Genomic DNA, 23,734 nt, shown 5'->3' with positions numbered 1-23,734 from the left:
ATAGAAAAAAACATTTGCTAAAACAAAAATTCGTTATTAAGCTTTTGTTCTTAAAAGAGAGAATTTTTATAAATTCCAACAGTTGTAAACAAAGACAGAGTTGTATCAGAGGAATGTCTCCTTCTAAACAGCATTCCTGTGTTCAGCTGGTCATTCGTGATGAAACACATTTAAGTATTAAGAAATTTTGATGAAGATTGGCAGGTGATGGTACGGAGAGAGAGAGAGAAAGAGAGAGAGAGAGAGAGAGAGAGAGAGAGAGATAGAGAGAGAGAGAGGAGAGAGAGAGAGAGAGAGAGGTAAAAAACATATATCTTCATTACTCTCCAGTTTTACCTTCGATGTAACTTAACCAAAATGATAGCTATACACATAAACAGGGAACAGAGAGAGAGAGAGAGAGAGAGAGAGAGAGAGAGAGAGACGGCGTTGGGAAGTTGGGTATTATTAAAATTTCATATAAAACTAATAATACCGGAAATATATATATTTCTCTCTCTCTCTCTCTCCTCTCTCTCTCTCTCTCTCTCTCTCTTCTTAGTAGTAATTAGGATCTTTTTATTGTGCCCCCAGAGAGAGAGAGAGAGAGAGAGAGAGAGACGGGGTTGGGAAGTTGGGTATTATTAAAATTTCATATAAAACTAATAATACCGGAAATATATATATTTCTCTCTCTCTCTCTCTCTCTCTCTCTCTCTCTCTCTCTCTCTCTCTTCTTAGTAGTAATTAAGATCTTTTTATTGTGCCCCCAGAGAGAGAGAGAGAGAGAGAGAGAGAGAGACGGGATGGGGAATGATTAGAATTCCTATGAAACTAACAAGACAGAAAGCATAAACTCTCTCTCTCTCTCTCTCTCTCTCTCTCTCTCTCTCTCTTCTTAGTAGTAATTAAGATCTTTTTATTGTGCCCCCAGAGAGAGAGAGAGAGAGAGAGAGAGAGAGAGACGGGATGGGGAATGATTAGAATTCCTATGAAACTAACAAGACAGAAAGCATAAACTCTCTCTCTCTCTCTCTCTCTCTCTCTCTCTCTCTCTCGTAGTTTGTGTACTTTAACTGCTTATGGAGTTCCGTGCCCTCTTTATGCAACATTAATCTTTCACATGGAAAGTGCCATAGCCTCTGTACCATGGTCTTCCACTGTCTTGGGTTAGAGTTCTCTTGCTTGAGGGTACACTCGTGCACACTATTCTATCTTATTTCTCTTCCTCTTATCTTTTTTTAATTCTTTATAGTTTATATATGAAATATCTATTTTGATGTTGTAACTGTTCTTAAAATAGTATATTTAAATTGTTCATTACATCTCTTGTAGTTTATTTATTTCCTTGTTTCTTTTCCTCACTGAGATATTTCCCCTGTTGGAATCTTTGGGCTTATAGAATCCTGCTTTCCAAATAGGGTTATAGTTTAGCTAGTAATAATAATAATAATAATAATAATAATAATAATAATAATAATAATAATAATAATCTAATTTATACAATGAGTACGTGTATGACATTATATATATATATATATATATATGTATATTTATACAAATATATATATATACATATATATATATATATATATATGTATATATATACATATATATACATACATATATATATATATATATATATGTAGTATATATATATATATATATAATATATATATATATATATATATAATGTCCCGCTCTGGGGAGAGAGATAGTAGTCATACCCTTTTGAGAAGGAGTACCCTGAGAAGTACACTCGGACACTATTAAGACTAATAATAATAATTTGTATTAATAATTAAATTAAAGTATTTTTTTCATTTTTTGACAGGTGTTGACCCAAAACGTTGGAGTGTTACTCAAAGTTGATCGTAGAGTTGAAAATTGCATCGAGGATTACCTGAGCTCCAAGCAACTCACATTCGAACAGTATCTCTATTTCTTGACGCATGAGGTAAGGGATTTCTAACGAGTTCATTTTCTATGTACTTAATTCATTTATAACTTGAAAACTAGTAGGATCATAGGATCAGCACTGGTGATGTTTTCTATAGTATTCTTTAGTCTAATTGATTTACTAGATGGCAATAGTTACTAATTATTTAATTAGTTTATAAGTTAAAAGCTAGTTCGTCATAGAATGGCAATAGTTTCTATTTATTTAATTCATTTATAAGTGAAAACCTACTATTATCATAGGATCAGCTCTGGACATATTTATAATATTCTTTATAGTTTATTTGACTCAAGATATGGCAATATTTACCATTCATTTAATTCACGGAGATATTATCTACGATACCATACTCACGATATGGCAGTAGTTGCTATCTATTTAATTCATTTATAAATAAAAAAACGAGCTATTCATAGGATCAGTGCAAGATATTATCTACAATATTTATTATCATTATTATTATTATTATTATTATTATCATTATTAAATGCTAAGCTACAACCCTAGTTGGAAGAGCAAGATGCTATAAGCCCAGGGGCCCCAAAAGGGAAAATAGCCCAGTGATGAAAGGAAACATGGAAAAATTAAATATTCTATGAACAGTAACAACATTAAAATAAATATAGACTATAAATACTTTAACAAAACAAGAGGAAGAGAAATTAGATAGAATAGTGTGCCCGAGTGTACCCTCAAGCAAGAGAACTCTAACCTAAGACAGCGGAAGACCATGGTACAGAGGCTATGGCACTACCCAATATTAGAGAACAATGGTTTGATTTTGGAGTGGCCTCCTAGAAGAGCTGCTTACCATAGCTAAAGAGTCTCTTCTACCCTTACCAAGAGGAAAGTACACTGAACAAATTGCAGTACCAAAGTTAAAGGGTCTCTTTATTTAGTTTAGTTGACTCAGAGCACGACAATAGCTCATAATTTAAGTATAATAATAAAAAAAAAAGTTTCTGGGGATATTTTTATAACATTCTTTAGTTTGATTTATTTTTAAAATGACATTGGTTCATATTTAAAATGTAATGGTAAAAAAACTTTTTTAATAAGAATTTTGTTTTTTAATTGATTCATAACATAAGATTGTCCATAAACTCAAGAGTGATAGTTATTATTATTATTATTATTATCATTATTATTATCATTATTATTATTATTATTATTATCTTGTTGTCCAGTCCTTCAAACTTTTAGAACTCTCTTGCTTGAGGGTACACTCGGGCACACAATTCTATCTTGTTTCTCTTCCTCTTGTTTGGTTAAGTATTTATAGTTTATGTAGAAAATATTTATTTTAACGATGTTACTGATCTTGAAATATCTTATTTTTCCTTGTTTCCTTTCCTCACAGGGCTTTTTTCCCTGTTGGGGACCTCTGGGTTTATAGCATCCTGCTTTTCTAACTCGAGTTGTAGCTTAGCAAATAACAACAACAACAACAACAACAATAATAATAATAATAATAATAATAATGATAATAATAATAATAATAATAATAATAATAATAATAATAATAATAATAATGATAATAATATAGAAAATATTTATTTTAATGATGTTACTGTTTTTTAAATATTTTATTTTTCCTTATTTCCTTTCCTCACTGGGCTATTTTCCCTGTTAGGGCCCTTGGCCTTATAGCATCCTGCTTTTCCAAGTAGGGGTTGTAGCTTAGCAAATAATAATAATAATAATAATAATAATAATAATAATATAACATATTTATTTTAATGTTGTTACTGTTCTTTAAATATTTTATTTTTCCTTATTTCCTTTCCTCACTGGGCTATTTTCCAATTTGGGGCTCCTGTGCTAATAGCATCCTGCTTTTCCACCTAGGGTTGTAGCTTAGCAAATAATAATAATAATAATAATAATAATAATAATAATAATAATAATAATAATAATAATAATAATAATTATTATTATTATTATTATTATTATTATTATTATTATCATTATTATTATTATTATTATTATTATTATTTTAATGTTGTTTCTGTTCTTGAAAAATTTTATTTTTCCTTGTTTCCTCTCCTCACTGGGCTATTTTCCTTGTTGAGGTCCCTGGGCTTATAGCATCCTGCTTTTCCAAATAGGGGTTGTAGCTTAGCAAATAATAATGATAATAATAAAAATAATAATAATAATGATAATAATAATAATAATAATAATAATAATAATAATAATTATTATTATTGTTTTAATGTTGTTACTGTTCTTGAAAAGATTTTTTTTTTTTTTGTTTCCTCTCCTCACTGGGCTATTTTCCTTGTTGGGGTCCCTGGGCTTATAGCATCCTGCTTTTCTAACTAGGGGCTGTAGCTTAGCAAATAATAATAATAATAATAATAGTAATAATAATAATAATAATAATAATAATAATAATAATAATAATAATAATAATTATTATTATTATTATTATTATTATTATTATTATTATTATTATTGTAATGTTGTTACTGTTCTTGAAAAAATTTATTTTTCCTTGTTTCCTCTTCTCACTTCGCTATTTTCCTTGTTGGGGTCCCTGGGCTTATAGCATCCTGCTTTTATAACTCGGGTTGTAACTTAGCAAATAACAACAACAACAACAACAACAATAATAATAATAATAATAATAATAATAATAATAATAATAATAATAATAATAATAATAATAATAATACTGTAACTGCAGAATTACCCAAATTGTCTTGGACATTGACTGGCCTTACAGACCCCACCGCCGGGCTATATAGCCCAAATTTATCAATAAACCTCAAATAATATTTCCAGGTGCTATTTCAAATACAAACCCACATCTAATATTTCCAGGTGCTAGCTGAAGTGGACGATGGCTCAACCCCTTACAAGGACCTCAAGCCACACCATGACATCCTGGAAAACACATTCTGGCTCCTGGGCAGGACCACTTTCCTGCAGAGAGACACTCCAGTGTTTTGTGAGGATTCCGTCTATAAGTTATTCCGCATCTTCTGTCTCCTCGCGGACAGATCCCCGTCTAGGAAGGGCCTCTTGCAGGTGGGTCTAGATGCTAGTATATAGGATTACTTATCATCATAATCATCATCATCATCACCTCCTTCTACGACTATTGACGCAAAGTGCCTCGGTTTGATTTCGACAGTCGTTTCTATCTTGAGCTTTTAATTCAATACTTATCCATGCATCATCTCCCACTTCACGCTTCATAGTCCTCAGTCATGTAGGACTGGTTCTTCCAACTCTTCTAGTGCCTTGTGGAGCCCAGTTGAAAGTTTGGTGGACTAATCTCTCTTGGGGAGTGCGAAATGCATGTTCAAACCATCTCCATCTGCCCCTCACCATGATCTCATCAACATTTGGCACTCGAGTAATCTCTCATATAGTTTTATTTCTAATCCTGTCCTGCCATTTAACTCCCAATATTCTTCTGAGGGCTTTGTTCTCGAATATACAAAATCTGTTGGAGGTTACTTATAGATACTGGGTTTTTTTTCAAGCTATGAGTGACAGACAGCAACTGATCTGTGTTGGTGGCTAGGTGGTGTTTGACTCAAGTGTTTCATTGACCTGTAATGGATCATTTAACAGGCTACATGTGCCTGAATGAGGCTATGAAATCCAACATGGAAAAGATGATCGTGATGCATTTATTCCTTACAAGCATCCATCTAATGACATGTTTTTGCATTTAAAAAGTGGATAACAGAGTAAAATTAGATAAATGAATATATAAATTAGTAAATAAATGAATAAAGAAACGCAAACCACTGATTAAATGTTATGGCAAGACCCAAGGATTAAGAACACTGATTGATTAGCCTCTACAATGTTTATAACGCCTCTGAAAGGCTGAAATCACTGGCTACACCACCCCTTGCACTTACTGCACTGGCATAGACAACAAAATGTCGGAACCCATCCGTCACTAGGGTTGTGGCAGCCTATTGGAAACGTCCAATAGGCTCGATAGTTTCTTGTAGTGTCTGCAACCTCACCATCCTTGTGAGCTAAGGAAGAGGAACGTCCCTGCTTGGCACTCTATTAGACGTGAGTTCGAGTCCTGCTCAAACTCGATAGTTTTAATTAGTGTCTGCAAACCTCACCATCCTTATGAGCTAAGGAAGAGGTTTGGAGGAGTCTATAGGTCTGCCTGCTGAGTCATCAGCAGCCATTGCCTGGCCATCCCTGGTCCTAGCTTGACTGAGAGGGGGTTTTGGATGCTGATCATATTGATATATGGTTAGTCTCTATAACTCAATTATTTTTAATGAGGCACATTTGCACTGACTCCCATGGGTGCCCTTTTAGCTCGGAAAGGTTTTCTACTAGCTGATTGGTTGGGCAAGATAATTCTAACCTATCAGCTAGTAGGAAACTTTTCCGAGCTAAAAGGATGCTGGACTTTTGCCAGCATATAAAAAAGTGCATTTCATAAAAGCATATCCATAAGAATAAACATCAAAATGATTTTTTTTTCATAGATACCTACCATACCTAAATTAAACAATTTAGTAAAAGGTATAGAAAATTGAATTCGTAAACGCATAATTATAAGAAGGAACATCAAAGTTACTTTCTCATAATTGTGAACTGCCTAAATTAAACACCTCAGTAAAAAAAAAAAAAAAAAAAAAAACATACATTTTGTTTTCTGAAGAGGAAGGGAGATTGTCCCTTCGAAAGCTCAATAAATTTCATGTTTCATAAATTGTTGGTTATTTTATTTATTTATTTATTCATTCATTTATAATTCTTTAATAAAAAAAAGTTACAATTTGTTTTCTGAAGAGGAAGGGAGATTGTCCCTTCGAAAGCTCAATATATTCAATTTTTCATAAATTGTGGGTTATTTCATTTATTTAATTATTTATTTTGTTTATTTATTTATTTATTTATTGATTTATTAACTTATTTATTTATTTATTTATTTATTAATAAACACATTTCTTTACATTCTACAGGTGACACTTAACATACAAGAAATGAGCGAAGTTACGAGATTTCTAGTGACCGCGCTAGGCAGAGAGTGGGACAGTCTGGACTTCCATCAACTAGCTTCCATAATCTCCTGCTTCACCTTTCCAGTCTTCCTCACTTTCCTGGAAGGTCGCTACGCCCAGGACACGGAAGCTCCAGCTCTCCAACAGGCCGTGAACAGCATCTACCGCGCCTTCATTGAACAAGTTTTGAAAAGGGTAAGATATTTCCAGTCTGATTCTGACGTTGGTAACCCTTGTTCTCTAGGCATACTGTCAAAGAGCCCCTGTCCGGAGAGAAGCTACGGGCAATCTGAAGCAAGCAAGGTGTGTGTGTGTGTGTGTGTGTGTCCTTAAAAAATAACGCATACCAATGAAGGAACCTAGATAAATCCTCCCTTTCTTTTGAATGAAATGCAAATGATTAATTAAATTCTATCTTATTTATTTCATAAAAATGTCTTATTTAAAATATTGAGTCCTTGATAGATCCTCCCTTTATTTATTCATTTATTCCATAAAAATTTCTTATTTAAAAAAGGAGTCCTAGATAGATCCTCCTTTTCTTTTCAATGAAATTCCACTGATTAATCAAATTCTATCTTATTTATTTCATAAAAAAAATTTGATTTAAAGAAAATTGAGTCCTTGATAGATCCTCCCTTTATTTATTCATTTATTTCATAAAAATTTCTTATTTAAAAAGGAGTCCTAGATAGATCCTCCCTTTCTTTTCAATGAAATTCCACTGATTAATCAAATTCTATCTTATTTATTTCATAAAAAATTTTGATTTAAAGAAAATTGAGTCCTTGATAGATCCTCCCTTTATTTATTCATTTATTTCATAAAAATTTCTTATTTAAAAAGGAGTCCTAGATAGATCCTCCCTTTCTTTTCAATGAAATTCCACTGATTAATCAAATTCTATCTTATTTATTTCATAAAAAATTTTGATTTAAAGAAAATTGAGTCCTTGATAGATCCTCCCTTTATTTATTCATTTATTTCATAAAAATTTCTTATTTAAAAAGGAGTCCTAGATAGATCCTCCCTTTCTTTTCAATGAAATTCCACTGATTAATCAAATTCTATCTTATTTATTTCATAAAAAATTTTGATTTAAAGAAAATTGAGTCCTTGATAGATCCTCCCTTTATTTATTCATTTATTTCATAAAAATTTCTTATTTAAAAAAGGAGTCCTAGATAGAACCTTCCTTTCTTTTCAATAAAATGCAAATGATTAATTAAATTCTATCTTATTTATTTCATGAAAATGTCTAATTTAGAGAAAATTGAGTCCTTGATAGATCCTCCCTTTCTTTTCAATGAAATTCCACTGATTAATTAAATTCTATCTTATTTATTTCATAAAAATTTCTTTGATTCAAAAAAAAAAAAAAAAAAAAAGACCCATGCCAATGACATGCCAATGATTAATCAAAATCTATCTTATTTGATGGCCAATCAGGGAAAGGTATACCAACGTGCATGGTGGGCACCTGTGTGGATAAGCAGAGAGCTGGAAATCTTACCTTGGGCAGTAATGGCGCCCTCCCAGAAGCTCTCCCCAAGAGCCGCAGCGATAGCCATTGTTGCAGGCAAAGCTCAAGTCCCCCTCACCCCTTCGGCGACTGTTCACAGTATTCCAGATGAACCTGATGCCAGGAGTTGCAGATTCACGATCTGCCTAGAGTCAAACAAACTAGTCCAGCTTGCAGCAGCAGACCATAGGTGAGAGTATTCCACAGTTTGCTTTGTTTAATAGCTTATGTACCATGTTCTTCCACTGTCTTGGGCTAGAGTTCTCTTCTTTGATGGTACATTCAGGCACACTATTCTATCTGTTTTCTTATTTCTTTTACATTGGTCTTCCGCAGTCTTGGGTTGGTCTAGACTTCCCTTGCTTAAAGGTACATTCAGGCACACTATTCTATGTTTCCTTAATTCCTTTACCATGGTCTTCCACACTTGGGTTGGGCTACAGTTCTCTTGCTTGATGGTACACTCAAACACACTATTCTATCTCTTTCCTTATTTCCTTTCCTCATTGAGTTATTTTCCCTGTTGGAGCTCTTGTGCTTATAAACATTCTGCTTTTCCAACTAGGGCTGTAGCTTAGCTAGTAGAAATGATAATAAGACTAGTCTTGGGTAGTGCCATAGCCTCTGTATCATGTTCTTCCACTGACTTGGACTTGAGTTCTCCTGTTTGATGGTACATTAAGGCACACTATTCTATCTGTTTCCTTATTTACTTTACCGTGGTCTTCCACAGTCTTAGGTTGGATTAGAGCCCTCTTGCTTGAGGGTACATTCAGGCACACTATTCTATCTGTTTCCTTATTTCTTTGACCAAGGTCTTCCACAATCTTGGATTGGGTTAGAGTTCGCTTGCTTGAGGGTACATTCAAGCACACTATTCTATGTCTCCTTATTTCTTTGATCATGGTCTTCCACAATCTTGGGTTGGGTTAGAGTTCGCTTGCTTGATGGTATGTTCAGGCACACTATTCTATCTCTTTCCTTATTTCTTTTCCTTACAGGGTTATGATCCATGCTGAAGCTCTTTGGCTTATAACATTCTGCTTTTCCAACTAGGGTTGTAACTTAGCTTGTTGTATTCATAATAATAATAGTCTTGAGTCGTGCCAAGGTCTCCGTACCATGTTCTTCCACTGTCTTGAGTTAGAGTTGTCTGGCTTGAGAATACTCTCAGGCACACTATTCTATCTGTTTCTTATTTTCTTTCCACATTGGTTATTATCCCTGTTGGAGCTCTTGGCCTAACATTCTGCTTTTCCAATTAGACTTGTAACTTAGCTAGTAGTAATGATAATGATAACAGTTTTGGGTAGTGCCATAGCCTCTGTACCATGTTCTTCCACTGTCTTGGGCTAGAGTTCTCTTGCTTGAGGGTACACTCAGACACACTATTCTATTTGTTTCCTTATTTCCTTTCCTCTGGGTTATTTCCCTGTTGGGGCCCTTGGGCTTATAGCATTCTGCTTTTCTAACTAGAGTTGTAGCTTAGCAAATAATAATAATAATAATAATAATAATAATAATAATAATAATAATAATAATAATAATAATAATAATAATAATAATAATAATAATCTGTCTCTCAGGAGTAAAAGCGAATGGCTGCGAGCTCTGGATACTGCCATCCAGTATTCCACAGATCCTATGCCCTACCAGTCCATCCTGAGCGCCATCAGAAAGAGCGAACACGCCGAAGAGGAGGCGAGGGAAACGGCCGAAAGGATACGAAGGGCGTCCCAGGCAGATATCATTGAAAACACGCAGGCGGAACTTATGGCCGAGAAACTGGTGAGTTTTGGTGTACGTTGGTGTGTTTGAGATTAGACTATTCCCAAACTGGTGAATATTAGTGAATATTGACTTGCCGAAGTTTATGATTCCGAAGCTGGTGAGTAGGCCTATTGGTGTATATTGATGTTGTTAAGTTTAGATTATTCCCAAACTGGTGAATATTAGTGAATATTGACTTGCCTAAGTTTAGATGATTCTGAAGCTGGTGAGTAGGCCTATTGGTGTATATTGAAATGCTTAGGTTTAGATTATTCCAAAACTAGCGGATATAAATATACATTGAGTTGTTTAAGTTCAGATGATTCTGAATCTGGTGAATATTGGTGTACATTGAGATGCTTGAGCTTAGATTATTCCCAAACTGGTAAATATGAATATACATCAACGTGTCTAAGTTTAGCTAATTCCTAAGCCAGTGAGTGGCCTATTGGTGTATATTGACGTGCTTGAGCTTAGATTAATCCCAAACTGGTGAATATTGACTTGCCTAAGTTTAGATGATTCTGAAGCTGGTGAATATTGGTGTATATTGACGTGTTTAGATTTAGATCACTCAGAAAATGGTGATTGTTGATGTATAATGACGTGTTAGGGTTTAGATAACTCCAAAACTGGTGAGTATTAGTGCTTATTGACACGTTTAAGTAGTTTAGGCCATTCATAAAATTGTGATTATTTGTGAATAATGACATGTTTAGGAGTCGATCATTCCGAAAATGGTGATTATTGCTGTATAATGGCGTATTTAGGCTTGGGTCATTCCAAAACTGGTGAATATTTGTGCTTATTGACATGCTTAAGAAGTTTAGGTTTTTTTTCAAAATGGCGATTATTGGTGTATATTGAATTCTTCATGTTTAAATGATTCCCAAATCGGATAGTATTGGTGGATATTAACTTGTTCAGGTTTAGATAATTCCGAAATTGGGGATTATTGGTGTATATTTCCGTGTTTAGGCTTAGATAATTCCGAAAATTATATTCCTTGGTGTATATTGGAGTGTTCAGGGTGTATATTGACGTGATTAGGTTTAAACAATTCCGAAAATGGTGATTATTGGTGTATATTGACGTGTTCAGGGTTTATATTAACGTGTTTAGGTTCAGATAATTCCGAAAATGGTGAATATTGGTGTATATTGACGTGTTTAGGGTGTATATTGACGTGATTAGGTTTACATAATTCCGAAAATGGTGATTATTGGTTTATATTGACGTGTTCAGGGTGTATATTGACGTGTTCAGGGTGTATATTGACATGATTAGGTTTAGATAATTCCGAAAATGGTGATTATTGGTGTATATTGACGTGTTCAGGGCGTATATTAACGTGTCCAGGGTGTATATTGACGTGATTAGGTTTAGATCATTCCAAAAATAGTGATTATTGGTTTATATTGACGTGTTCAGGATGTATATTGATGTGATTAGGTTTAGATCAATCCGAAAATGCTGATTATTGGTGTATATTGACATGTTCAGGGTGTATAATAACGTGTCCAGAGTGTATATTGACGTGATTAGGTTTAGATCCTTTCAAAAATAGTGATTATTGGTGTATATTGGCTTATTCAGGTCTAGATACCTCCCAAATCGGTGAATATTGATGATATATTAACCTCTTTCAACCAAGACAATACCCAGACAGCAAAACAAGATCAAACCATTGGACTCACAGTGATGCATCTCAACACATAAACACATTAAACGAATGAGTTATCCTGCCAGTGTTGCCAGATGGGTTAGTCTAAAAATCCCTAAAACTCGTGATAAAAAAATTCCCAGAACCACCCAAAAATCCCCATTTCCAGAAATATATTTTCTTCTAATATAGAAATTACTCACTATACTTCGTGTAATTGTAAGTAAACTAATTGCAACAATATAAAGGTTTACTCATCTGTTTCTTCTTCATAGAAATATGTACAAAACATCGTCACAAGTCATCCAAAATCCCCAAATCTAAGGATATATTCCCAAATATAGGAATTAATCCCAAAATCTAGGGATAAATCCCCATATCTGGCACCACTGTATAATCCTACTATTTCTGCTTTTTGTTACACCTCAGGCGAGAGCAGAAGCTGAAGCTGCCGCGAAGCAGGAAGCCGCTGCTCGCCAGGAAGAGGAGAAGAGGGTGACAGAGCTTCAGAAAATGAGGCTTCAGTTAGAGACGCTTCTGGAAGAGGAGACACAGGCGAAGAGGGACGAGGAGATAGTCAGGTAAGTTAGGAGAGAGAGAGAGAGAGAGAGAGAGAGAGAGAGAGAGAGAGAGAGAGAGAGAGAGAGAGAGAGAGATGTTTATAATCAGGTAAGGAATGTTAAAATATACCAGAAATTGTAAAATACACATCTCTAAATCTCTGGTAGAATTGCCTAGTGAAGAGAGAGAGAGAGAGAGAGAGAGAGAGAGAGAGAGAGAGAGAGAGAGAGAGAGAGAGAGAAATCTTTAATCAGGTAAGGAATGTTAAAATATACCAGAAATTGTAAAATACACATCTCCAAAACTCTGGTAGAATTGCCTAGTGGAGAGAGAGAGAGAGAGAGAGAGAGAGAGAGAGAGAGAGAGAGAGAGAGATAAAATGTATAATCAGGTAAGGAATGTTAAAATATATCAGAAATTGGGAAGATCATTCCACAACTGAACATCCTTTTTTTCTGTCTCTCAGGAACCTACAAGCTAGAGTCCTAAGCGAGGAATGGGAGAAGCGTGAGGAGCTGGAACGCCTTCAGGCGGAGCAGAGGAGGATGCTGGATGAGGAGAAGAAGAAGCGACAAGCCTTCGAAGTCCTACAGGAGGAGAAGGATAGCCAGCTCAGAGGTAAGGAAAAATGAGGCGGGTTTTCATAGGATTGGTTGATGAGACGTATGAAACTATTGTTCTCTAGTCTTTGGTAGTGTCATAGCCTCTGTACCATGGTCTCCCACTTTCTTAGGTTAGAGTTCTCTTGCTTGAGGGTACACTCGGGTACACTATTCTTTGGTTTCCCTTTCCTCAATGGGCTTTTTTCTCTGTTGGAGCCCTTGTGGTTGTAGCATCCTGCTTATCCAACTAGGATTGTACCTTATCTAATAATAATAATAATAATAATAATAATAATAATAATAATAATAATAATAATAATAATAATAATTCCTTAGCTCTGCACTGACACAAGATTAAACAGTTTATCAAAACTTTTGGACAATTGTCCTCCTCTTTAATATATTCATAATTAATAACATAAAACCAGGAAAAAAAACTCTAACAGAGTAGTTGTACATTATGGTATTGATTTTTCTTAGCAAATTCAACCTTTAAAAAAAATAGTAGGCCTACGCAATTTTATAGTGACAAATGGGTCCTTTCCAAAAACAGTATTCTACAGTAAAGTGACAATTGTTGACTTAATAGCAAATGTGCCCTTGCCAAAAGCAGCACACTACAGTACAGTCTATTTTTTGGGCTCAAGCTATGTCGTCCTGATGGAAGGTTCCTATAGGTAGCTTTCTAAGGGATATTTGGAAAGCTACCCATAGGAACCTTTCATCAGGACGACATGGCTATCTCACCCAAAAATAGATTTTTCGCTTCGCTCAAAATCCATTTTCTACACACGATCACTCAGGGTTTGGTCAATTTCTTGACATTTTTTTTTCAACAGAGGCTGAAAAACGATTACGAAAATTAGAAGCAGACAGATTACGATTGGACAGAGAGCTAAGGAGTGCTCGGGAGAAGATCGTCATGTCAGAGAGGGGGAAGGAGTTACTGGAAGCCAAAATGAAGGTTGGTTCTCTTCGAAACAATGTTTCATTTTCTATCATTTTATTTACTATTAGACTTACCGGTATTTGCTGTCTAATAGTCTTTAATAACCTTTTCTCTTAATGTTTTTCGATTTCATGTACAATTTTCATAAACATTCTAGTATTGTGAGTTTGTTAAAACTAAAGAATCTCTTCTCTGCAAAAGAACATTTGGCGAGAAACATTAGTAATGGAAACACAATAGACAATTTTTAATCATTGTTACAAATACTGTCATTTAAAATTAATAAAAAGAAAAATAACTAGAAAACTATAAATCCCCTTTAGCAATACATTCAACACTTTTACTATATTTCCTGTTCGTTACATCATGAAAAAGTTTAACTGTGTGTGTGTCATTTAAGCAAAGACACATCCTGCAAGGTAGAACTCAACCCTCAAGCCTTTATGAGCCTTTAACCCTTTCTATCTAAGGTCAAATTATTGAAAAACTGAACCCTCGACCCTTTCTAAACCTTTGACCCTTTCTCATTTTAGGTCAAAGAAAGTAAAAGACACATCCTGCAAGGTAGAACTGAACCCTTAGCTTAAGCCTTTGAGAACCTTTAACCCTTTCTATCTAAGGTCGAATTATTGTAAAACTGAACCCTTAATCCTTTCTGAACCTTTGACCCTTTCTCGTTTCAGGTCAAAGAGAGGACACCGCCTGTCAGAACATATTCCCTTCGACCTATCCGCAAAGAGAGAGGCAATACGCCAACTAGATCCTCTTCCTTCAATGCTCACGCTGCGCGCTTATTCAAATTCCGGTCCAAGGCGGAAGACAGTAACGGAAACGAAAACAGCAATGGGACGGTGGAGAGTGTGTGAAATATGCCTGCTTCAAATTATTAAAGAAAAACTTATTAATATATTGACAATAAAGACTTATCCGTATGCTGATTACTAGTTTTATTTCATTTAATTATTCTCATTCCTAGATTTTCATAAACATGTAGGCCTATAGCTTGCATTTACTTATGGGTCATGCGCTATTCAAGTCATGTTAGTAATTTAGTTTCAGTGATTATATACCCTAATTATCTTAGATATACCGTTAGTATTTTGTTAGCAATGGGCTGTTGCTTTCTCTACTCCCATAACCTTTTTAAACCTTAAAACAATTGATAAACGCTAACAAGATGATGCCAGACAATGTGATGATGCAAAATTTAATTCAAAATTTCGATTTATGAGATTTGGCCTTTAACCCAGCGTGGGGGAAGAAATGTAGTGAAAACAACAGTAAAGTCGATGATGGAAAAGTAAGTATAGGCCTACATCAGGAGGCCGAAAAGACACATAGAGTTTTAGGTAATGCTTTCAGTATACCATGTGAAATGTCCTAGGTAACTCTCATCAGAATGTAACTTGAAAACTAAAGAGGGAATTTACAAGCCCAAATTGAATGAAAGAAGATACATGTGTGTTTGTGAGCGTGTAGGCCTAAAGACACATAATATGTCCTCGTTGGAAGATGAAGTGGGCAAAACAATAGCAACGAATTGTTCTTAAACTACAATGAAGAGTTGTTGGTCGTGAGGTTAAAGAATAGTTTGTAAACATTATTCAATTATTAACTTCTTATTGCCAGATCTAGCTTGAGTTCCATGGACCAAACATCATGTCCGACGGACCAAACCTATATTCGGGACACAATTTCAAATTTAACTGATCCAACATTGAGTCCCATGGACCAATCTTAAAGTCCAAATGGACCTAACTTTTAAGTTCCATGAACCAAACTTCAATTCACACTGATTTATTTGTTTTGGCAAAGGTCTTATAATTAAAAGGTTTTAACTTCGTCGAAAAAAGTCTTCTTATTTATTTAGCTATTTTTTTTTTATTCAAGGCTATAAAAATCAACATAGTATCATTTTAATCATTTGTGGTCAGGGATCTATTTATAATAGTGCAACAAATTCAAGGAACCGCCTTCGACTTAAATATAGACTCAGACTCTATGAGATTAGGCCCATTAGATTGTTAAATTCTGTGTGATTAAGCAAGCCATTCTTCAGAATTACAAGCTTTGTCACATTTGTAAGCTTGTTAATTTGTTTTAGACTGTCCTACATTATATAAAACACAGGCTCTTGCGTTGGCAGTCCGTAAAGAAAAAAAAAAGAAAAAAAATGTTGGTTTCGGGAAACACTCGAGTTTCAGTATAGATATTTATTAGGATTTCATAAGACTATTTTAGATTTTAGGTTGGAATTAGTAAGTGAAAATGGTGACTAGATTTTAGAATAACTTTTTTTTCTTTTTAATTTGTCCTATAATACCTCAATGGTTTTAAACAAATGGATCTTGAACTCTTACTGAGTTTTTCAAAGAAGAAGTCAAGATTTGTTTTGGTTTCAAAGAAGTCAAGATTTTAGTTTTGTGTTGGTCTTGGTGGTCTGAGAACCTGTCAGCAAGTGCTCTCTCTCTCTCTCTCTCTCTCTCTCTCTCTCTCTCTCTCAGTGAAATCAGAAATAAGTGGTAGTTAACCTGCATTATATTTTAGCTAGAACATATGATATATTAATCCTGCGTTTCTCTCTCTCTCTCTCTCTCTCTCTCTCTCTCTCTCTCTCAGTGAAATCAGAAATAAGTGGTAGTTAACCTGCATTATATTTTAGCTAGAACATATGATATATTAATCCTGCGTCTCTCTCTCTCTCTCTCTCTCTCTCTCTCTCTCTCTCTCTCTGAAATAAGTGGTAATTAACCTGCGTTATAGCTAGAACATTTGATATATTAATCCTGCGTGTGAATTTGTAAAACGCGAAAAGATAGAAATTAAACTAAAAGTGATTGTGATAATAATCTAAAACAATTCTGCTGAATTGCTGAAGTTGCAAAAATTGGAAATATAGGTGAAACAGAAAAAAAATTGATCTGCAATGCTTAAATAGTATTTGTAGTTGGCATAAATGATCTATTACAACTCAAGTTTAAATACGTAGTGTTATTTCGTTAACCCAAGTCTCTTCTACGGATTTTACCAGATACGCAGACCACAACGAAAGTAAAAGTAGGTAAATACTTAAATACTTAGTTAAAACACTGAAATATATCCATTTGTTAAGTGATTATATTTTATATATTAAAGAGAAATCAGTAAGTACTTTTTAGAGAGTTTTAGGGAAGAAATTTAGAGTTGAATGTCTGATAGGACCAAGGCAATAGCCCTTGAACTTAAAAAAAAAAAAATAATAATTAATTAATGTTATTAAGTAAAAAATATCAAAAGGTTTTAGATAGCGAGAAAATTACGTGAAAGATTAATTATATAAATCACGAAATATTGAAAGTGCTTAGTAAAGAAAATATTCTAGTTCAAACTATTATTTAATGGAAGCTAAATAAGACTTTTTTTTAAGATTATTGAAAAGGTAAAATAAATAACTGATTTAATAGTTCAGGTAGTTGAAAGAACTGTAAGATAGATGAAAAAACATTTCAGTAGACAACACAAAACTTAAATTAAGGTGAATAGATAGAACGAAGTGTCAAATCAAGCCCGGTTGTGCACCCACTTTTATGCTTTCTAGTATGCCTTTGTTAATGCCTCCTTTCTTCCATCCCACTTCTTTTTCTTCCAACCCACTTCTTTTTTTCATCCCACTTCCTTTCTTCCGTCCCACTTACTTTCTTCCATCCCTGTTCCTTTCTTCCATCCCTGTTCCTTTCTTCCATACCACTTACTTTCTTCCATCCCTCTTCCTTTCTTCTATCTCACTTCCTTTCTTCCATCTCACTTCCTTTCTTACATCCCACTTCATTTCACCCCATCCCCCTTCTGGTATTCCATCCCACTTCATTTATTCCATCCCACTTCATTTATTCCATCCCACTTCCTTTCTTCCATCCCACTTCTTTTTTCCATCCTACTTCCTATGTTCCATCCCACTTACTTTCTTCCATCCCACTTACTTTCTTCCATCCCACTTCCTTTCATTCCATCTCACTTCCTTTTTCCCATCCCACTTACTTTCTTCCATCCCTCTTCCTTTCTTCCATCCCACTTACTTTCTTCCATCCCTCTTCCTTTCTTCCATCCCACTTACTTTCTTCCATCTCTCTTCCTTTCTTCCATCCCACTTACTTTCTTCCATCCCACTTCCTTTCATTCCATCTCACTTCCTTTCTAACATCCCACTTCATTTCACCCCATCTCCCTTCTGGTATTCCATCTCTCTTCTTTTTATTGTTCCCACTTCCTTTCTTCCACCCCACTTCCTTTCTTCCATCCCACTTCCTTTCTTCCATCCCACTTCCTTTTTTCCATCCTACTTCCTATGTTCCATCCCACTTACTTTCTTCCATCCCACTTTTTTATTCTATTTAATTTTATTCCATCTCACTTCTTTTTATTCCATCCCACTTCATTTTACTCCATCCCACTTCATTTTACTCCACCCCCCCTTCCTTTATTCCATCTCTCTTTTTTTTATTCAATCCAACTTCCTTTATTCCATCTCACTTCCTTCCTTCCATCCCACTTCTTTTATTCCATCCCACTTCCTTTTATTCCACCCCCCTTTCTTCATTCCATCTCTCTTTTTTTTTATTTAATCCAACTTCCGTTATTCCATCTCACTTCCTTTCTTCCACCCCACTTCATTTATTCCATCCCACTTCCTTTATTCCATCTCACTTCCTTTCTTCCATCTCACTTCCTTTCATTCCATCTCATTTCCTTTCTTACATCCCACTTTATTTCACCCCATCCCCCTTCTGGTATTCCATCTCTCTTCTTTTTATTCCATCCCACTTCCTTTCTTCCATCCCACTTCATTTATTCCATCCCACTTCCTTTCTTCCATCCCACTTCCTTTCTTCCATCCCACTTCCTTTTTTTCCATCCTACTTCCTATGTTCCATCCCACTTCCTTTCTTCCATCCCACTTTTTTTATTCTATTTCATTTTATTCCATCTCACTTCTTTTTATTCCATCCCACTTCATTTTACTCCACCCCCCTTTCTTTATCCCATCTCTCTTTTTTTTTTATTCAATCCAACTTCCTTTATTCCATCCCACTTCCTTTCTTACATCCCACTTCATTTCTTACATCCCACTTCATTTATTCCATCCCACTTCCTTTTATTCCACCCCCTTCCTTCATTCCATCTCTCTTTTTTTATTCAATCCAACTTCCTTTATTCCATCTCACTTCCTTTCTTCCACCCCACTTCATTTATTCCATCCCACTTCCTTTATTCCATCTCACTTCCTTTCTTCCATCTCACTTCCTTTCATTCCATCTCATTTCCTTTCTTACATCCCACTTCATTTCACCCCATCCCCCTTCTGGTATTCCACCTTTCTTCTTTTTATTCCATCCCACTTCCTTTCTTCCATCCCACTTCCTTTCTTCCATCCCACTTCCTTTCTTCCATACCACTTCCTTTTTTTCCATCCTACTTCCTATGTTCCATCCCACTTCCTTTTTTCCATCCCACTTTTTTATTCTATTTCATTTTATTCCATCTCACTTCCTTTTTCCATCCCACTTCCTTTTTTCCATCCCACTTTTTTATTCTATTTCATTTTATTCCATCTCACTTCATTTTATTCCATCCCACTTCATTTTATTCCACCCCCCTTCCTTTATTCCATCTCTCTTTTTTTTATTCAATCCAACTTCCTTTTTTCCATCCCACTTCCTTTCTTCCATTCCACTTCATTTATTCCATCCCACTTCCTTTTTTCCATCCTACTTCCTATGTTCCATCCCACTTCCTTTCTTCCATCCCACTTTTTTATTCTATTTAATCTTATTCCATCTCACTTCTTTTTATTCCATCCCACTTCATTTTATTCCACCCCCCTTCCTTTATTCCATCTCTCTTTTTTTATTCAATCCAACTTCCTTTATTCCATCCCACTTCCTTTTTTCCATCCCACTTCCTTTTTTCCATCCCACTTTCTTTTTTTCATCTGACTCTCTTTATTCCATCCCACTTCCTTTCTTCCATCCCACTTCTTTATATTCCATCTCACTGCCTTCATTTCATCCCGCTTCCTTTCTTCCATCCTGCTTCATTTCTATCATCCCACTTCCTTGCTTTCATACCATTTTCTTTCTCCAATCTGTTTCCTTTCTTCCATTTGGCTTTCTTTACTCCACCCGCTTCCTTTCTGCCATCCCACTTATTTTGCTCCACCCCGCTTCCTTACTTTCCTCCCATTTTCTTACTTCGATCCTTTTCATTTCTTCCATTTGGCTTTCTTTATTCCATCCTGCTTCCTTTCTTCCATCTCCCCTTCCTTTCCTCCATCCCATTCCCTTTCTTCCATCTCCCCTTCCTTTCCTCCATCCCATTCCCTTTCTTCCATCCCGTATCCTTTCTTCCATCCCGTTTCCTTTCTCCCATCCTGCTTCCTTTCCTCCATCCCTCTTCCTTTCTTCCATCCTGCTTCCTTTCCTCCATCCCTCTTCCTTTCTTCCCTCCTGCTTCCTTTCCTCCATCCCTCTTCTTTTCTTCCATTCTGCTTCCTTTCTTCCATCCTGCTTCCTTTCCTCCATCCCTCTTCCTTTCTTCCCTCCTGCTTCCTTTCCTCCATCCCTCTTCTTTTCTTCCATCCTGCTTCCTTTTTTCCACCCCCTTCCTTTCTTCCCTTCCGCTTCCTTTTTTCCACCCACCTTCCTTTATTACATCTTGCTAATGAACCTCTCGGCTTCTCCCTCATGCTGGGATTGAGGTGTTTCCCTGTTATACAGAGTGTTCTCCCTGGCCACAGTCCCGGGGCTTATGGCCCAAATTCATAGATTCGCTTCTGAAATAAGTGATAGGAACTTCCTTTTTGAACTTTTAACCTCAAAATGCAACTCGGAGGATTTCCCCCCAACTGTGTCTTGGCACTAAATGTCATCCCAACCCTAGAGCTTAACCAAATGCCCCATATGAAATAATCACCATCACTAAAAGGAAAAATGGTTGAATTATGGGGGTGCAAGAGATTTAGTCGCTAGTGGCACTTGCAACAGTTAACGATGAACGAAGGCTAATATGATTAAAAAGTATCCAGAGTGAGAGAGACCCAAAGTGGGGTCACGAGATTTTAAGAGAAACGTTGGATCAAGAATAAACAAATAGCGTATGCGATTATAACAGAATTAGTAGAATATTATGAGAATCCTCCCTAATATTACTCAAGACAGTAATGCATTGTACAGGAATAAATCAGAAAGGGATTATTTAGATTTCTCACTGTGAAAGCTACTCCCACCCCATCGCCCTACTCTCGTTCGACCAGTAGCAGGGAAAGCCGATGTGGGAGTATTGAAACCATGAGGATCTCATATATGTTTACTGTATTATATCAAGTCGTCTTTGTGTATTACAGCGAAGGGTTCAAGGTGATGAACTATTTTGCAATCATCTAACTATTTGTTAGCTTTCCATTCAGATCTATCAAAAAACCTGGAAGTTCAGAATGTTGAGTCAGCCAATGTAAAGGCGTAGGTTAGTTTTAGAAAAGCACTTGTTTCAGTCAAGATTTCTTCTCTAGTTGTAGGTTTCAAGTTGTACTCTGCAGTTTATTTTTTCCTCTGCTTTTATTACATTTAGTGTACATATACTACACAGTACTGATTACTGGTTTTAGTAGTTGATCCTACAGCCTTCCTAGTACAATATACACGAAATAGCTTATATTGTGATAAAAAGTTTTATATCGGGCCATCCAGTAAAGAAAGTACTACCAAGTAGGCTAAAAGCAATGAGGTTGTATGGGAAATTGGAAAAAAGGAAATGGAGTTATTGTAAAAAAATGTGCTGGGAATCTGCTACCATCAAGTAATGCCAACAGTGAACTGCACTTTCATCATTATTCCCCCATATACTGTGAATAATAGGTCTTGATTGTAATGGACTAGTAGCAGCTTTTACTATCTTGTACAGATAGATGGGAGTATGTAAAGTACAGTAGAATACCATATGGTTACTGTATTGAGCCCATTCATTATTTCAGTACCATTTTTCCTTAGATAGTTTATATCAACTGCATTTACGTAGGTTCGGCTAAAAAAACTGCAAGGATAGACTCGGGTAGAGTAGGGTAATATAGGCTAAAATTATGCCACGCCCTTTATCCATTAGTCGTTTACTTCCATTGTGATTATGGTGTATTAGCGATCACAAGTATTAGATTCTATTGTCAATAGCCTTCCGATGGATTAGTTCATACATATTTAGGCTTAAGACCAAGAACATTAAGGTTTTTAAGCTCCAACACATCTGATGTTGTAGTTCAAATATTTAGTTTAGGGAAGATTTCATTTTGAGATTTTTTTTTTAGCTGATGAATGCAAGAGTTGATGGGAGAAGTTTAAGAGGAAGGCCAAGGTTTAGATGGATGGATGGAGTGAAGAAAGCTCTGGGTGACGGGAGGATAGATGCAAGCGAGGCAAGAGAGCGTGCTAGAAATAGGAGTGAATGGCGAGGGATTGTGACGCAGTTCTGGTAGGCCTTGCTGCTTCCTCTGGTGCATTGAATGACCACGCAGGTAGCAGCAGTAGGTGATTCAGCGTTATGAAGCTTCATCCGAGGGGGATAACGGGGGAGGGTGGGCTGTGGCACCCCTAGCAGTACCAGACGAACTCGGTCGAGTCCCTTGTCAGGGCGGGAGGAACGTAGAAAGGAGAGGTCCCCTTTTCCGTTTCATTTGTTTGATGTCAGCTACCCCCCAAAATTGGGGGTTAGTGCCTTGGTATATGTATGTATGTATTTATTGCTCTTATTACCTTAGTTTTTATTTTTTTCCACACTTTATATTCTGTATTTCATAAGCTTACATTGCCACTAAAATGGCTTTTCCATCTTGTAGTATCATATATGCTTATCCTATGCCGAATAAAACCAGAAGAATTAGTTAATTTCACCTTAGCTCTTTTTATCGGATACCAACTACCGTAACCTTGGGTTTTTATTGTATAATTTACACTAGGCTACACTAAAACAGAATTAAAATCAATTACACCTTGGCTGTTTTTATCGTATATGAACTACCATAACCTTGGTTTTTTATTGTATAATTTATACTAGGCTACACTTAAACAGAAATAAAGTCAATTGAGGGATTAGACGAAGGAAAAATCTATTTTGGGCGAGGAACCTGTCGCCCAGTGAAATGTTCCTTAAAGCACCATTTCAAAGGTATAAATACTGCTAAATATACCAGAGAAAAAAGTTGCATGGAATGCCAGGAATATACCCAGCTCCCTCACCCCTGTCGGTATTAAAACTGGAGCGAGTGATACCACTACCAGAGGTCCCTTTCCAATTAGACTTCTCCCTCCTCAAAATCCCCCGTTACTGTGAGGTGTCGTTCACTACAGCTACTGCCCCACACAAAATGTAAACAACAACCTTCGGAACAAATTGACAGATTTTCAAATTTACAAAACTGATTAACAAAATACAAAATATTGCATTCTTCTTTTGACCTTAAGTTTGTATAAACTTACAGAAGTTTATTTAGTAACCAAACAGTTTTAAATACGAAAAAATGTCATATGACTACTAAGCCCCTCAGTGGATAATCCCTTTAAAGGTTAAAACATTTGCAATTTGAATAGTGTTGCCAACTCTGAAAGTGTACATAGTACTTTCGTCATCAGCCTTGACATCTGTCATCTGCCTTTTTATCTATGTTGAGTAAATCATTTTTTAATTTATGTTGTAATGAGACAAAACTG

The 23,734-nt window shown here is 35.6% G+C and overlaps 1 protein-coding gene across 1 annotated transcript in view; it reads left to right on the top strand.

Annotated features, from left to right (window-relative positions):
- The window catches only part of LOC137656372 (switch-associated protein 70-like), a 15,767-nt gene extending 826 nt beyond the window's left edge, over positions 1 to 14,941 (top strand). Inside the window, exons 2-10 of the mRNA XM_068390547.1 lie at positions 1,814 to 1,936; positions 4,766 to 4,972; positions 6,898 to 7,131; positions 8,386 to 8,648; positions 10,045 to 10,246; positions 12,321 to 12,472; positions 12,919 to 13,070; positions 13,894 to 14,018; positions 14,687 to 14,941. Of these exons, the coding sequence (XP_068246648.1) occupies positions 1,814 to 1,936; positions 4,766 to 4,972; positions 6,898 to 7,131; positions 8,386 to 8,648; positions 10,045 to 10,246; positions 12,321 to 12,472; positions 12,919 to 13,070; positions 13,894 to 14,018; positions 14,687 to 14,869 (1,641 nt within the window). The 3' untranslated portion in view covers positions 14,870 to 14,941. The remainder of the gene's footprint in view (positions 1 to 1,813; positions 1,937 to 4,765; positions 4,973 to 6,897; positions 7,132 to 8,385; positions 8,649 to 10,044; positions 10,247 to 12,320; positions 12,473 to 12,918; positions 13,071 to 13,893; positions 14,019 to 14,686) is intronic.
- The last annotated feature ends 8,793 nt before the right edge of the window (positions 14,942 to 23,734 follow it).

The sequence above is a fragment of the Palaemon carinicauda genome, chromosome 17 (genome assembly GCF_036898095.1).
Source record: "Palaemon carinicauda isolate YSFRI2023 chromosome 17, ASM3689809v2, whole genome shotgun sequence".
Lineage (NCBI taxonomy): Eukaryota > Metazoa > Arthropoda > Malacostraca > Decapoda > Palaemonidae > Palaemon > Palaemon carinicauda.
This window is presented reverse-complemented; position numbering and strand designations above follow the sequence as displayed.